This window comes from Ictalurus furcatus, chromosome 12, assembly GCF_023375685.1.
Source record: "Ictalurus furcatus strain D&B chromosome 12, Billie_1.0, whole genome shotgun sequence".
Lineage (NCBI taxonomy): Eukaryota > Metazoa > Chordata > Actinopteri > Siluriformes > Ictaluridae > Ictalurus > Ictalurus furcatus.
This window is the reverse complement of record NC_071266.1, coordinates 3,947,468-3,961,165: the sequence shown is the minus strand read 5'-3', so window position 1 is coordinate 3,961,165 and position 13,698 is coordinate 3,947,468. Positions and strand designations below refer to the sequence as shown.

At 39.0% G+C, this 13,698-nt stretch overlaps 1 protein-coding gene across 8 annotated transcripts in view; it reads right to left on the bottom strand.

Moving 5' to 3' along the window:
- Positions 1 to 6,538: 6,538 nt before the first annotated feature.
- The window catches only part of lrrfip1b (leucine rich repeat (in FLII) interacting protein 1b), a 60,534-nt gene continuing 53,374 nt past the window's right edge, over positions 6,539 to 13,698 (bottom strand). For all 8 annotated transcript variants that reach the window (XM_053637401.1, XM_053637399.1, XM_053637405.1 and 5 more), the window contains 5 exons: positions 13,128 to 13,177; positions 12,937 to 13,054; positions 11,496 to 11,575; positions 11,264 to 11,368; positions 6,539 to 9,873 (listed from right to left, as the gene is read on the bottom strand). In XM_053637401.1, coding sequence (XP_053493376.1) covers positions 9,763 to 9,873; positions 11,264 to 11,368; positions 11,496 to 11,575; positions 12,937 to 13,054; positions 13,128 to 13,177 — 464 coding nt within the window. In that variant the 3' untranslated portion in view covers positions 6,539 to 9,762. The remainder of the gene's footprint in view (positions 9,874 to 11,263; positions 11,369 to 11,495; positions 11,576 to 12,936; positions 13,055 to 13,127; positions 13,178 to 13,698) is intronic.

Genomic DNA, 13,698 nt, shown 5'->3' with positions numbered 1-13,698 from the left:
CTTATTCGGGTTCCACTCATTTGTTGTATCCCATGAATCGCAGGCATGATGTGCACACCTGTTGTCTGTAAGACTTTGCAGCTGTGGTGCTCGCTCAAGACCTGACTTTTTCAATCGTGCCCAGATATGTTCTTTTGACCAGTGTTGAGCTTAGTGGCTTACCGTTCTGCAAGGTCTGCAATTTTGAAGAGGTGTGTTTTTCTATTTTTAATTTAATCTTTTTTAAAATTATTATTTATAATTATTATTATTATTAAAAAATAATAAATTTCTCCCTTAGGACTGGGCCAGACTATGCTTCATTATTCCTTGTTCACTTGATATTTACATTGAAAGAAAGGTGTTTTACGTGTAGGGAATGAGACGTCGGAGGCCTATTATCGCTGTCAAGGGTTGAGCTGATTTGCTCAGAAAATGTTTGTATTTTGGGGGGTGTTTTTGAAAGAGCCACAACTAAGTGTGATATTGGGGAAAATGTCCCTTTTTTTAAAAAAAATCTTTCTTCTTCCTTCTCTCGTGTCTTTTGTCTCCTCTTACTCTTCCTGATACAGGATGCCATGTGGTTTCAAGCTATTTCAGAATGGTGCATCATCCTAGATGGCTAATGATACTTCAAAGATATGTAAAAGGGTGTGCTTGATTTCATGGAATACTAAACGAATGAATAAGGCTGTTAAGGTTGGTAAGGTGATGACTCAGTTGCTAAAGCTAGAGGGGCTGCTATTATTATTAGTAAGAATATATTGTTTGAGCCAGCAAACATTATCCAAGATGCGTCATAATATCGGGCATGTTACAAAACCTTCCAGTAGTGCTAGTCTCTACCTATGCTCCCAACCGGGACGATGAGCAATTCTTCATTAACCTCTTAGCTAAAATTCCAAATAGCAATAACCATCACATATTGATAGGTGGGGACTGCAATCTGGCCCAAGACATGAACCTTGATAGGTCATCCTCTAAGCAAGGCAATTTATCTAATTCTGCTAAAGCAGTGCTGAACTACTCGTCTCATTTAGGAACCCTGGAGGTTTTTTTCCTTCTTTTCTCAACCACACCAAACCTTTTCCCGGATTGACTTATTTTTGTTCGACAATAAATCGCTACATCTGGTTACCTCAAGTGTCTATCATCCTGTAGTTATTTCAGATCATGCTCCCACCTCGCTTGATATTAATTTACCTTCCAGTGTTACCACCCCTTCGCTATGGAAAGTTAGTTCCCATCTATTAGCGGATTTTGAGTTTAAAGGCTTTTTTGCCACACAAATTAGTAACTATATTGAATTCGATGATACCCCTGAAGTTAACGGCGGAATTTTATAGGAACCTCTTAAAGCCTTTGTTTGTGGTCAGATTATCTCTTTTTCTTCACACTGGCACACTTGCATAAAGGCTAAAAGGCTGGACATTTTGGATGACCTCCGTAAACTTGACGAAACATATTCCATGTCCCCCTCCCCCACCCTTTACATAAAATGACTTTTATTACAATCAGAATACGACTGTCTAATGATGCACGCTGTAGTGAGTCAGCTGCAAGAATCTAACAAAGCTTCTTTGAACATGGTGATAAGGTGATACGGCTAGTGACTCATTTACAGAATTACTTCTCCTAATGGCAGTTCCACTGCGGACCCGGCTGAGATCAAAAGTGTTTTCTCAAATTTCTACATTAACCTTTATACCTCAGAGTACTCCTCGACTCTGGGAACGACTCCCAACCCCTTTAAATTAATCAATATACTCTAGAATTGACGATGACACAGCAAAGAAATTGGGTACTTTCATTTCTTCCCAAGAAGCAATTAGATTAACGCAAAATGGGAAATCCCCAGGCCCCGACACTTTTACCGTTGTATTCTACAAGGCATATTCTACCTTATTCATTCCAATTATAGTAAGGATGTACAGCGATTCCTTTCAAGACGGCTGACTACCATGAACTTTGTATATGGTTTCCATTTCATTGCTTTTAAGGACAGATAAGGATCCCACTTCCTGTGGTAACTATAGACCAATTTCCCTGTTAAACCTAGACAATAAGATACTAGCTAAAATCTTCTCTCCACCTTCAAGATGTAACTCCAGCCATCATTTCGTCAGATCAAACAGGCTTTACGTTGGAGAGGCATTCTCTTTTTAACACTCGAAGATTATTTAAGATTGTTTTCTCACCCTCACCCAATACCCCCAAAGTTATAGTTTCATTGGATGCAGAGAAAGCTTTCGATAGGGTGAAGTGCAAATATCTGTTGTTTGCATTAGGACTATTTGGATTTGACCCCAAATTCATTTCCTGGATCTGACTGTTGCATGCTTTCTCATCTGCATTAGTACATACCAACGGTACTCGTTCGCCACCCTTTCTGCTTCAACGGGAGACACATCAGGGTTGCCCGCTCTTGCCCTTGTTATTTAACATAGCTATTGAGCCATTAGCCATCTGGCTATAAAACCATGATGGGTTCAAAGGCATCGCCTGTCATGGTCGGGTCCATAAACTTTCTCTTAATGCAGACGATCTGTTATTATATGTCTCTGATCCCACATCTTCTCTCCCCCCATACTATCTATCCTGGACCAGTTCGGCTGCCTATCAGGGTACAAGTTAAACCTTCAAAAAAGCGAGCTATTTTTCGTAAACCAATTGGCTAAATCTCTTCCTCATTCTGCATTTCCCTTTAAGCTAGCCTTGGATCAGTTCAAATACTTGGGGATATATATATCACCAGCTTGTTCAAAAATTTGTTTCTTAAGAATATTATACCACTTTTGGACAAATGCAAATTAGACATCGCTAGGTGGGGTTCCCTTCCTCTCTCTGTAATAGGCCGTGTGAATCTTATTAAAATGGCTATTTTGCCGAAATTCTTGTATCTTTTTCAGCATGTTCCAATCTGCATTAATAAATCCTTCTTCACTGGGTTGGATCAGCATTTATTGAAAGGGTTCCTTTGAAATGCCGTCAAGCCGTCTCGCATCAGGAAATCAGCTTCCCAAATCTGAAAAGGGTTTAGCACTTCCCAATTTTCAGCATGACTTTTGGGCATTTAACATTAATAAATTACTTTACTGGATTGGCCTTAAAGGCTGTGCCTCTGGCCTGCCTTGGGTACACATCTTCCTCCTCTCGTTCTTTACTTTCTAAGATCTGTTCCCAGCTCCCTCTTGAGGTACACAAAATTTCCAGCAATCCAATAGTCACCAATAATGTTAAGATTTGGCTTCAATTCATGAAACAATTCAGTTTACACAAAGTCTCCATTCATATGCCGATCTCAAATAATCCCTTATTTCCACCATCTCTCTCAGACCACATCTTCGATATTTGGGCAGCTAAGGGTCTTTCTACTCTGAATGACTTGTATGAAAATGAAGACTTCTCCTCTTTCCCTTTTCTTGATCTTTTCCATTTTTTCAAGTGAGGCATTTTATTCAAAGGCTGTTTCGCCTTTCCCCCAATTGCCCCCAGGATCAGAACTTGATCTACTTCTTACCCTTGACTCTGGTCAAAGATGGCTAATATCTTCAATTTACGGCAGAATAAGTTCCCTAACGCCGTCACCGATTGACTCCCTCAAACTATATGGAAAGCAAGATTTGGGTATTGACGTTTCTGACCAATGACCAGTGGAAAGACATGCTTGGCCTAGTTCATTCTTCATCTATTTGTGCAAACAATCCGCAGCTGATTATCTACATATGTTCTGGGCATGCCCGATGCTAACGGACTACTGGTCAGACATTTTTAGAACTCTCTCACAGGCCTTCAATACCAGCATTGCCCTTTGTCATGTGACTACCCTGTTTGGCCTTCTTCCAACCCTGATATCACCAACCACAGTGCACTGCATCGTTGCCTTTACCACTTTGCTGGCCAGGCATGCCATCCTCCTTAAATGGAAGCATGCCTCTCCTCCATCACACAATGGTTAGTTATGAGAAGTATTACAATGCATCCAACTTGAAAAATTGAGACACTCTCTAAAAGGATCGCTGAGGTTCTTACACAAGACATGCGCCCCTTACTGGCTATTACTGAGGGCCTTACTGTGGTGCCAGGACCTCCTGATTGGAGTTCTATGGGGGAGGCAGAGATTCTTATATAACTATATTTCTGCTTTAATTAATTAATTAATTAATTAATTAATATTAAGGGTTCTTCTTGTGGCCTGAGGTGAGGGGAGGGGTTATTTTGTGTGGACTTGTTTCATTTACACACTGTCTCATTTTGCAATGGTTGTAACACTTTTCATGCCTGCATAACATCTAATAAAAAGATGTGGAATAAAAAGAATTTAAAAAATAAAAAATAAAATGGCAGATGAGCCAGGAAGTAAACTTCCATCCATCCATCCATCCATCCATCCATCCATCTTCTATACCGCTTATCCTCTTCAGGGTCACGGGGGAACCTGGAGCCTATCCCAGGGAGCATGGGGCACAAGGCGGGGTACACCCTGGACAGGGTTCCAATCCATCGCAGGGCACAATCACATACACACTCACACACCCATTCATACACTATGGACACTTTAGACACGCCAATCAACCTACCATGCATGTCTTTGGACTGGAGGAGGAAACCGGAGTACCCGGAGGAAACCCCCGCAGCACGGGGAGAACATGCAAACTCTGCACACACAGGGCCACGGTGGGAATCGAACCCCCGACCCTGGAGGTGGGAGGCGAACGTGCTATATATATACACACATATATATATATACACATATATACATATATATATATATATATATATATACACATATATACACACACATATATATATATATATATACACACATATATATATACACATATATATATATATATATATATATATATATATATATATATATATATATATATATATATATATATATATATATACACATATATACACATATATATATACACACACATATATATATATATATACACACACACACACACACACGTATGTATATGTGTGTGTGTGTGTGTGTATATATATATATATACAGGGTATATATACGCGCACTGCTCGAGTCTCTACATTAGACTAGGGATTTGTAAAATGGCTTCATCAAAAAGGGAAATCAACTGTTATACTGTATGTAGCTTGAAGGATGTTTGTAGCTTGGAGGATGTTTGTCATTTACAACTTCAGTAATGGAGCATAAATATAAGACAACTTAAAGATCTAAATGGTTGGCTAAATGTGTTTAATTACACCTTATCATTCTGAGCAGCCATTATGTAAATCAAGTGAAAAGCACCGAGGTCCTGTACAGACATATGTAAGTTAAGCACAATGTTCGGTTTTCTGATGAACAAAAATGCCTGTCTATACAGTGACAGTCGTAGCATATCTGAAGAACCAGACACACTTTCTACAAAGCCTGTATACATAAAGCTTCGTGACTGTGGTTATAAATCTTTGCAATCTGCTAAAAATGCTTCATAATTCTTCCACTGATTTTTTATAAACATGTAAGAGAAGTGTCACTCTTCCTGAAATACTTAAGCAAGAACATTTGCATTTGATTACTTCAAAATAGACTTCTATCATTCCTAATTAGTATTAAAAGCTCTTACGCACAAGCAGCCGCCAGTCATAACAGTAGTAGAGTATGCTATATGCTGGCATTAGGATGAACAGTGCCACTTGTTACAACATGTTTATAACTCACCGGTTACTGTGGTTAACAGCAGCTCGGACAGTAGTTCTGGTTGCGGGGGTTTGTTTATATAAATGCAGTCGGTTCTAATATGTTTTTCTACAGGATGTCTGAAAAATCAGGAACCAATGGGAATATGTTGAGCAAATTCTGAAAAAAAAAACAAAAAACATGATACAGCAGCTGAGAAAACACGTGTAAGGGTTATAAATACAAAATTACATAGATGTAGTTTTACTCTCATCGGTTCCTGCCTTTCTGGTATAGAAACAATTTACACAGGGACTTGCATGGTGATCACGCCACATAAACAGGTAAAAGGAATGAATCAATTTGGGATGCGGTGATATTGGAAAATAGTCAACTTAGCAGTGCTAATGTAACACACTACTTCACCTGTACTTGAGTCTTTCCTTATTCCTTTCTTATCAACAAATTCCAAAGAATTATAGGTATAAACTAAGCTTTATGAATACGGGCTTCACAGAAGATGTTACTTAATACAACAAAGAAGTTGAATTCGGGAATTCTAAGCATTATTGCAATGTTTTTAATCACTTAAAAAAAAAAAAAAAGAAAGTCATCCTTTCGAAATTCCACTGATCTATAGTTATAAGCTGGTGATATACAAGTGAAAGTTCTGCGCCCGTCTACATCTTGTCGAGGCAGTCCTTCTTCCTATGGAACAGGTCTAATTGCTTTTCTGTCATTTAACACACTTAGCAATATTAAAGAAAACGTATGAACAAAAACATACGCGCTCTCAGTTAAGCGGCCGAACATTGGTGTGTTTTACATATATGATGTTTATAAAAGTGTGCGTCAGAATTTGGTAAAATACACGTCGGCCATCTTGGATTTCATTATGGAAATGAATGGATTTCGTTCTGTTTAGATTTATTTAATTCAAAGCAAATTACAAGTCACTAGCAGGAACTCACGGGATAATGGAATGTCATGAAGTATATGTGGAAACACAAAGGCAAAGGCAGAAAAACATTTCAGAAATACTCTTAAGGAAGTAAGTTACAGTATAGCTAGAAATATTATCTGCGTCTCATAGTAACCGGCGTGCAGTTGGATCAAAAGTCTGAGTCCACTAGGAAGAGCAGTTTTCGCCTTATCATCATTTATTAAAAACAAACAAACAGGCATTCAGGTATAAATGTGTTATATATCTAAATATCCTGTTTGGAACTATTTGTTTTATATTTTAAAACAACATACACACACGCTGTTAAGTAGAAGTGCACAATGTACAATTTGTTAATTATTACTGCAGTATTGAACTGCGAAATACCAATACCAGAGAGACCTACTACATTGTCAATAGGCACCCATTGCTTGGTCATGGCATCATGGTATTAACATGACGCGATACATCATTCCACATCACAGGTTTTGCTTATGTGGTTTAATATATTGCAAGTCGACTGCAATCAAGTCCAGTGCAGGGTGCATTCCCGCCTCACACCCAGCGGTCTGGAGCCACTGTAACTCTGACCAGCAAAGTAGTTACTGAAGATGAATGAATGAACTGCAATGTTAGTTTTGTCCACAGCATTATCAAAGGGTGGGATGCCAGTCCATATTCCCATAATATTCCCTAAAATATTTGAGAATTATTGCTTAATAGAATTACACTGTAACTGATTTAAAAAAAAAAATAAAATAAAATCTTGGTAGTGGACTCAGCCTTTTTCAACCAGACATTATTTATCATTTGCACGCCAGTAAGTGAATCATAGGTAATGTGCACTGTGTTGTAAACAAACAAACAAACAAACAAACAAACAAAAAGTATAACCCACTTGTGCATCATATATAAAGACACAGACCTTAAAGCCACGTAGACCAAAACACGTACATACACCCAATCGATCTGACTTCAACATTCACCCAAACACTGAAGGTGATATGCTGTAAATTCCTGCACCTCCTGAGAGGAGATGCTGGTGATGATCAGTATAGTGCTCAGTGTCTCCTCCTTACTTAGAGGAAGCCCAATGTCTCTGAATCCAACAGCAAGTTCCATGGAACAGCCTATGATTAACCCTAATGTTCTGCTTGATGAAAAACTTTGTGCTTGGCTGAAATTTGTTAAAATAACTGAACACTTATTTTAAAGAAAAAAAAAATTAAATAAAAATAAATAAATGCAGCAAATAAAGTAAATAAGAAATGAGTAAAAATCACTTCTTAAATTCTTCCATCTCTAATTTAGGAGGATCTTCCGGCCCGTGATGGGGTTTTTGTGTGTTTATTTACACACATATTTTAAATACGACTATTAACTGAAATGAACTTGTATACCTACACATTCATGCATTTATCCAATCAGCCAATCATGTGGCAGCAGCGTAATGCACGAAATCATGCAGGTCAAGAGCTTTAGTTTAATGTTCACATTAAATATCAGAATTAGGAAAAATGTGATTTCAGTGACTCTGACCATGGTATGGCTGTTGGTGGTAGATGGGTTGGTTTGAGTATTTCAGAAACGGCGGATCTCCTGGGATTCTCACACACACAACAGTCGCTAGAGTTTACACAGAATGGTGCAAAAAACAAAAAAACATCCAGCGAGAGGCGGTTCTGCAGGTGGAAACACTTTGTTGATGAGACAGATCAGAGAACAATGTCCAGACTGATTCGAGCCTACAGGAACACAAATAACCACTCTTTTCAACCATGGATAGCAGATAAGCATCTCACGAAATCACACATTGAAGTGGATGAGCTACAACAGCAGAAGACCACAGCGTTCCATTCCTGTCAGCCAGGAACAGGAAACTGAGGCTACAGTGGGCACAGTCTTAATGAAACCGGGCAGTTGAAGACTGGAAAAATGTCACCTGGTCTTTTTCCAGTCTTCAACTGTCAAGTTTCTGTGATTTGATGCATTGCTGTGGGCAGTGGTAACTCAATGCTTAAGACGTTGGACTTCGGAATGGAAGGTCATGAGTTCAAATCCCAGCACTTCTAAGTTTCCACTGCTGGACCCTTGAGCAAGGCCCTTAACCCTCAGTTGCTCAAATGTAGAACGTATAAATAAGATCTCCCTGGATAAGAGCATCCTAACAATATGCCGCAACATGTAAATGTAAATGCTCTGCTGGCACATGGTTGGCTGAATCGATAATAGCATGAATGAGCAGGTGTACAGGTGTTCCTAATAAAGTGTATATCAGGTTTTGTAAATCATATTTTACAAATATATTTCCTTAAATTCAAAAGAGGGTTAACCCTTGGTGTGTGTGTGTGTGTGAATGGGTGAATGAGAAACAGTGTAAAGCGCTTTGTAGAACTGCCAAGTTTTAAAAAAAAAGCGCTATATAAGTGCAGACCATCACCACAATCAGCGAAAAAAAAAAAAAAATCAGTTGGTTGGTTTATCCCTTTGGGGAACCCTTAGAGGTTCTACAACAGGCGGTTTCCCTTTCAGAAAAGTTACTGTGTCTTTAGATTGTTAGAGCATTTAACCATAGAAAAAAAAAATCCTATCAGCATATTTTACTTAGTATATAGTGAACAGAACATGAGGGTTAATCACTGAGAACGCGAATATCTGTGGACCTGTTTCAATCCTCCTTGCCTCGCAATGGATTCTTGACACCACTAGATGGCACCATCTGTGATAAAGTGCATATTCCGATAGGTGGAGCCAAAATCTGATATGCTGACCACGTGTAAATGCGCATTATGATCACTCCACTCTGGTCAACACTGGGGACACTACAACACAGCCAAAAGTCTCTTACACTCCAGTAAGATTTTTTTTTTTTTTTTTTTTTAAATGTCCAATGCACATCAGGATTTCACGTGAAAATTCCTTTTCTGTTCATTAGAATGTCAGTATTAATTTGGATCCTTTCCTGAAATTTCTATTCATATACTGTAGTCAAAAGATCAGTAGGCCATCATTTTCCCTTATCGGAGTGAATTTGTATGGCTCGTAGATTGGGTTATTCAGCATCGTGTGTGATGTAGTGTGGACAAAATCGGGTTGATCTGTAATCTGAAATGAGGATAAGAGGCGCAGATGCTACTGATGCCAATGAAAGCGGTTTCCAGGTCGGCCATTGAAGCTTGCGCCGACATCACTGCTGGGAAAGCATCGCATTACGGTTGGCCTTCATCTTCTCCACTCTTTTGGACAGGTGGCAATTGCTGGCCTCTAATTCATCGATACGGTCCAGAGCAGATCTCAGCTGGAAATGGGAAGACAACATGCAAAAACAAATCAGTCCGACATCTAACTATTATTGAGTCTGCAACCGATAGTTTAATCTTCAAGACATTTGACCACTAATCCAAGGGGATTTACCAATTTTCCTTTGTCAGCTGGATGAATAAACACACACACACACACACACACACACACACACACACACACATATATATATATATATATATATATATATATATATATATATATATACACACACACATATATACCTGAAATGCTGTAGATTTCTGTATATTTCAGACAAACCTAAAATGTATTAGTGATTTATTTAGTGTCCTCATAGTTCTACCTTATATTATGGGTGTTACTTGCTTCCTCATAATAACTACTGTGTCTGGAAATGTATACATTAAGAAAAGTGTCATCCATATTCGCAACGGTCTGAGAAATACTCAGGAAATTGACACATTTGCATATCAGCACACATGGTGCCTGGTATCAGGGTAGTGGGGATGTGGGATAGTGGTAGCTCAGTGGTTGTGACCTTGGATTTCTGATTGAAAGGTCATGAGATCAAATCCCAGCAGTGGTACGTTGACAATGCTGGAACTTGAACTCATGACCGTCACTGAGCAAGGCCCTTAACCCACAACTGCCCAGGTGTATGGATATGTAAATGGCTCTGGATAAGGGTGTCGGACGAATGCCATAAATGTATCAGTAGTGCAATTACATGTGACGGTTTTGGTACCATCGTCTGTTTTATACCTGATATAACAACCAAGTACTCTAAAGTTTGCGCAGTAAAGTAGAGCTCTGTAGTGAGCACAGAGCAGTCAATTATGAGGTATCATCCCTGTCTGGTGTTGATATTGTGTATTGTGTACACAATGACTGCTAACAACCAGGGAGGGTAAAGACTAATCTGCTTCCTTCAAGACAACCCCTTAATTTTCTCCCTAATTTAGTCTTGGCCAATCCCATCCTCCAGTTAGGTCTACCCTATCACACGACAGCTACCCACGCGCTTCACCCTCATGAAAGCTAACACGTGCTTCCAGCCAGCAACAACAGGACTATATTTATACATACATGCTTTTGAATACATTTTTAAGACAATCCAGATAAGCGTAGAACAACTTACACTCATAAGATTCTGTAACTCACATCTCTGACAAACCCAGCTAGGCTCTCCTAGCTTTTATGCTTATGGTCATGCTGGCTTTGATGCATAATATTGAGTTCACAGAATTCCCAGTGGGAAAATAGGTCTTCTGTCCTTCACACATGACTGACTGAACCACCTAACTGTACACATTATCGTGAACTGTCGACGCATGACTAAAGCGCTATGCTGACGAATTAGTAATGGGTTTATTGATGGGTCAGTGTGCTCTTTTTCCACACAGTACCTCTCTCTGCAATTTACGTTTCTCCACTTTCAGCTCGTCCTCCACTTTCTCAGCTGCTTCGGAGGCTGTTTTGTAGCGTGTCACCTGCCCCTCCAGTCGAATGATCTGAGGAGAAAAATAAATAAATAAATCATGAAATGACTGTAAAATTCTATTTGTGGCATCCACCACAATGAATAATTCAGCAATCTCTGATTGCTGAGGTTTTCATCTACTCATTTCTGCTACCCACATTTTGTTCAAGAGCTGCAACCTCCTGCTCGGACTTCACCAGCTTAAATTTCAAGTCGCTGATTTGCCTGTTAGCATCTCCTGCATTGATGAAGGAAGACAATAATATTTCATGAACGCCAAATGAAACATGACACAAAAACAGCATAACTGAATATTCAGTACAAGCTCTTGTTCTAGCCTTAAGGTTTTTCTACAATGTACTCTGGTCTTTTAGTGAATATGAGCACTGAGACACCTCTATAGTGACAGATCTATACTCCAACATTTGCTCATTTAGGGGTGATGTACACGTGAAATAACCACACCTCCCCCAAGAGAACCACTCATACTGTATCTTTTCGGTACAGTGGTCGAGTACAGTGATTCATTTGTTTTTTTTTATGTCCAAATGTCTCCAATGATTATAGCTGATGATGAAAAGATCCTTCAAGGAACATGGATGTCATCTTGGTATACTTTGGATATACAATACAACTTTGCAGTTACACCCTTGTTAATTTTTTTGTGCCCAATTGTATTTATTATTAAAAAAAAATAAAAACTACTGAGAATGACCAAAAACTGGGTCCATATTTATTAATGTTTATGTTTAGGGAGAAAAGAATGGCGGAAACACTTCTGTTACATTTCTGCTATAGCATGGTCATCAACCCGTAGACCATGGTCTTAATGCAGGAGTTAGCAAAGTATTCAGGCGCTCAAACTAAGCACTCAAACAATACTGGAGTCAAATTTGTGAAGATCATAAAATGCAAATAAAGGAAGCGTACTGAGAAAGGAACGAGTTTTCACAGAATTCCATACAGTATGTCTATTTTAAACATTTAATTTACCCTCTACGGTCTGATTAAGTGACGTGATGATATGGCAATATGCGTCTATTCTTCGATTCAATTTCAAAACAGACATTTCATCCGTTCATGGTCAATGGCATCAGTCAAGGACTGTAATGTAAAATGCCACAGCTAAACAAAACATAACCACTCTAAAAAGTATGTCTTATTTACAGCCATGAACTAATGGTTAAGCGTTCAAAGTTCACTGCTCTCCTCATTCAGTCATGTTAGTTGCTTATCCGGATCCTTGTCGCTGGACCCTCAGAAAAGATTATTTGATCAGCTTCATATGCTCAAGTGACAAATATCTCCCTATTGCCCTTCAGCCAATACAGAGAATCTTACACTTCAGAGAGAAAGTTATTTGCTCGTATCATGCTCTTTAATCTACACTGAAGGTAAATCAGTTTGAAGTGATTTATATTTCAAAAGCTGGCGGTGCATTCTCATATGCGATGTGTGTGACAATAGAGTCTGTTTAATATTCCATGTAACGTACAAAAACATAGATTTGATTCACTGGATGTATGTAGAGCAAGCAAAGGATAAAAGGCTAGTTTAAAAAAAAAAAAAGAAAGCAGGGATAATAAACATGTATCTTACTCTGCAAGTCGATGATATGTGAGTCTAGGCTGTTCTGGAGGTCTTCTTCATGTGGACTTACTGCTTCATTTGTGCCATTCCTCTGCTTTTGTTCCACGACTGCTTTCAGCTTCCTTACCTACACACACACACCAGTATTAGCTAAATGACCACAATATGACCCTGTATGTGTGGGTAGAGATGCAACTTACCTGTTCAAGCAAACTCTCCCTCTCATCAACCAGCTTCCTCAGTCTGATCTCTAAAAAAATGAAACATACAAATGACGATCTGAACCATGATACACGATGGATATTTGTGTGTAAAAGCTAAATTCTCATTCAAAGCAGTCACCTCCATCAACGTATTACATATACTCCTTTAGAGAATATACAGTACATCGATAGCAGTAGAAAGAAATGTTAAATTGTATAGCCAAGTAGGAATAACGCAGAAAAACACGACACACTCACCGTCTACTTTATTAAGAACACCTGAGCAATCATGCAGTCTAATCAGCCAATCATACTGCAGCAGCGCAATGCATAAAATTCAGAGCTTCAGTTAATGTTCACAGCAAACATTAGAATGGGGGGGGGGGGGGGAGTGGTTTCTGCTGCAACATGTAGATGGTAGGGTCAGAACTGTCAACAGCATGAATCTATGGATCCAAGCTATGATGTGTCAGTTCACAGTTCAGGCTGGTGGTGGTGGTATAACGGTGTGGGGAATGTTTTTTTGGCACACACTGGGCCGCTTAATACCAATCGTGCATGGTACGAA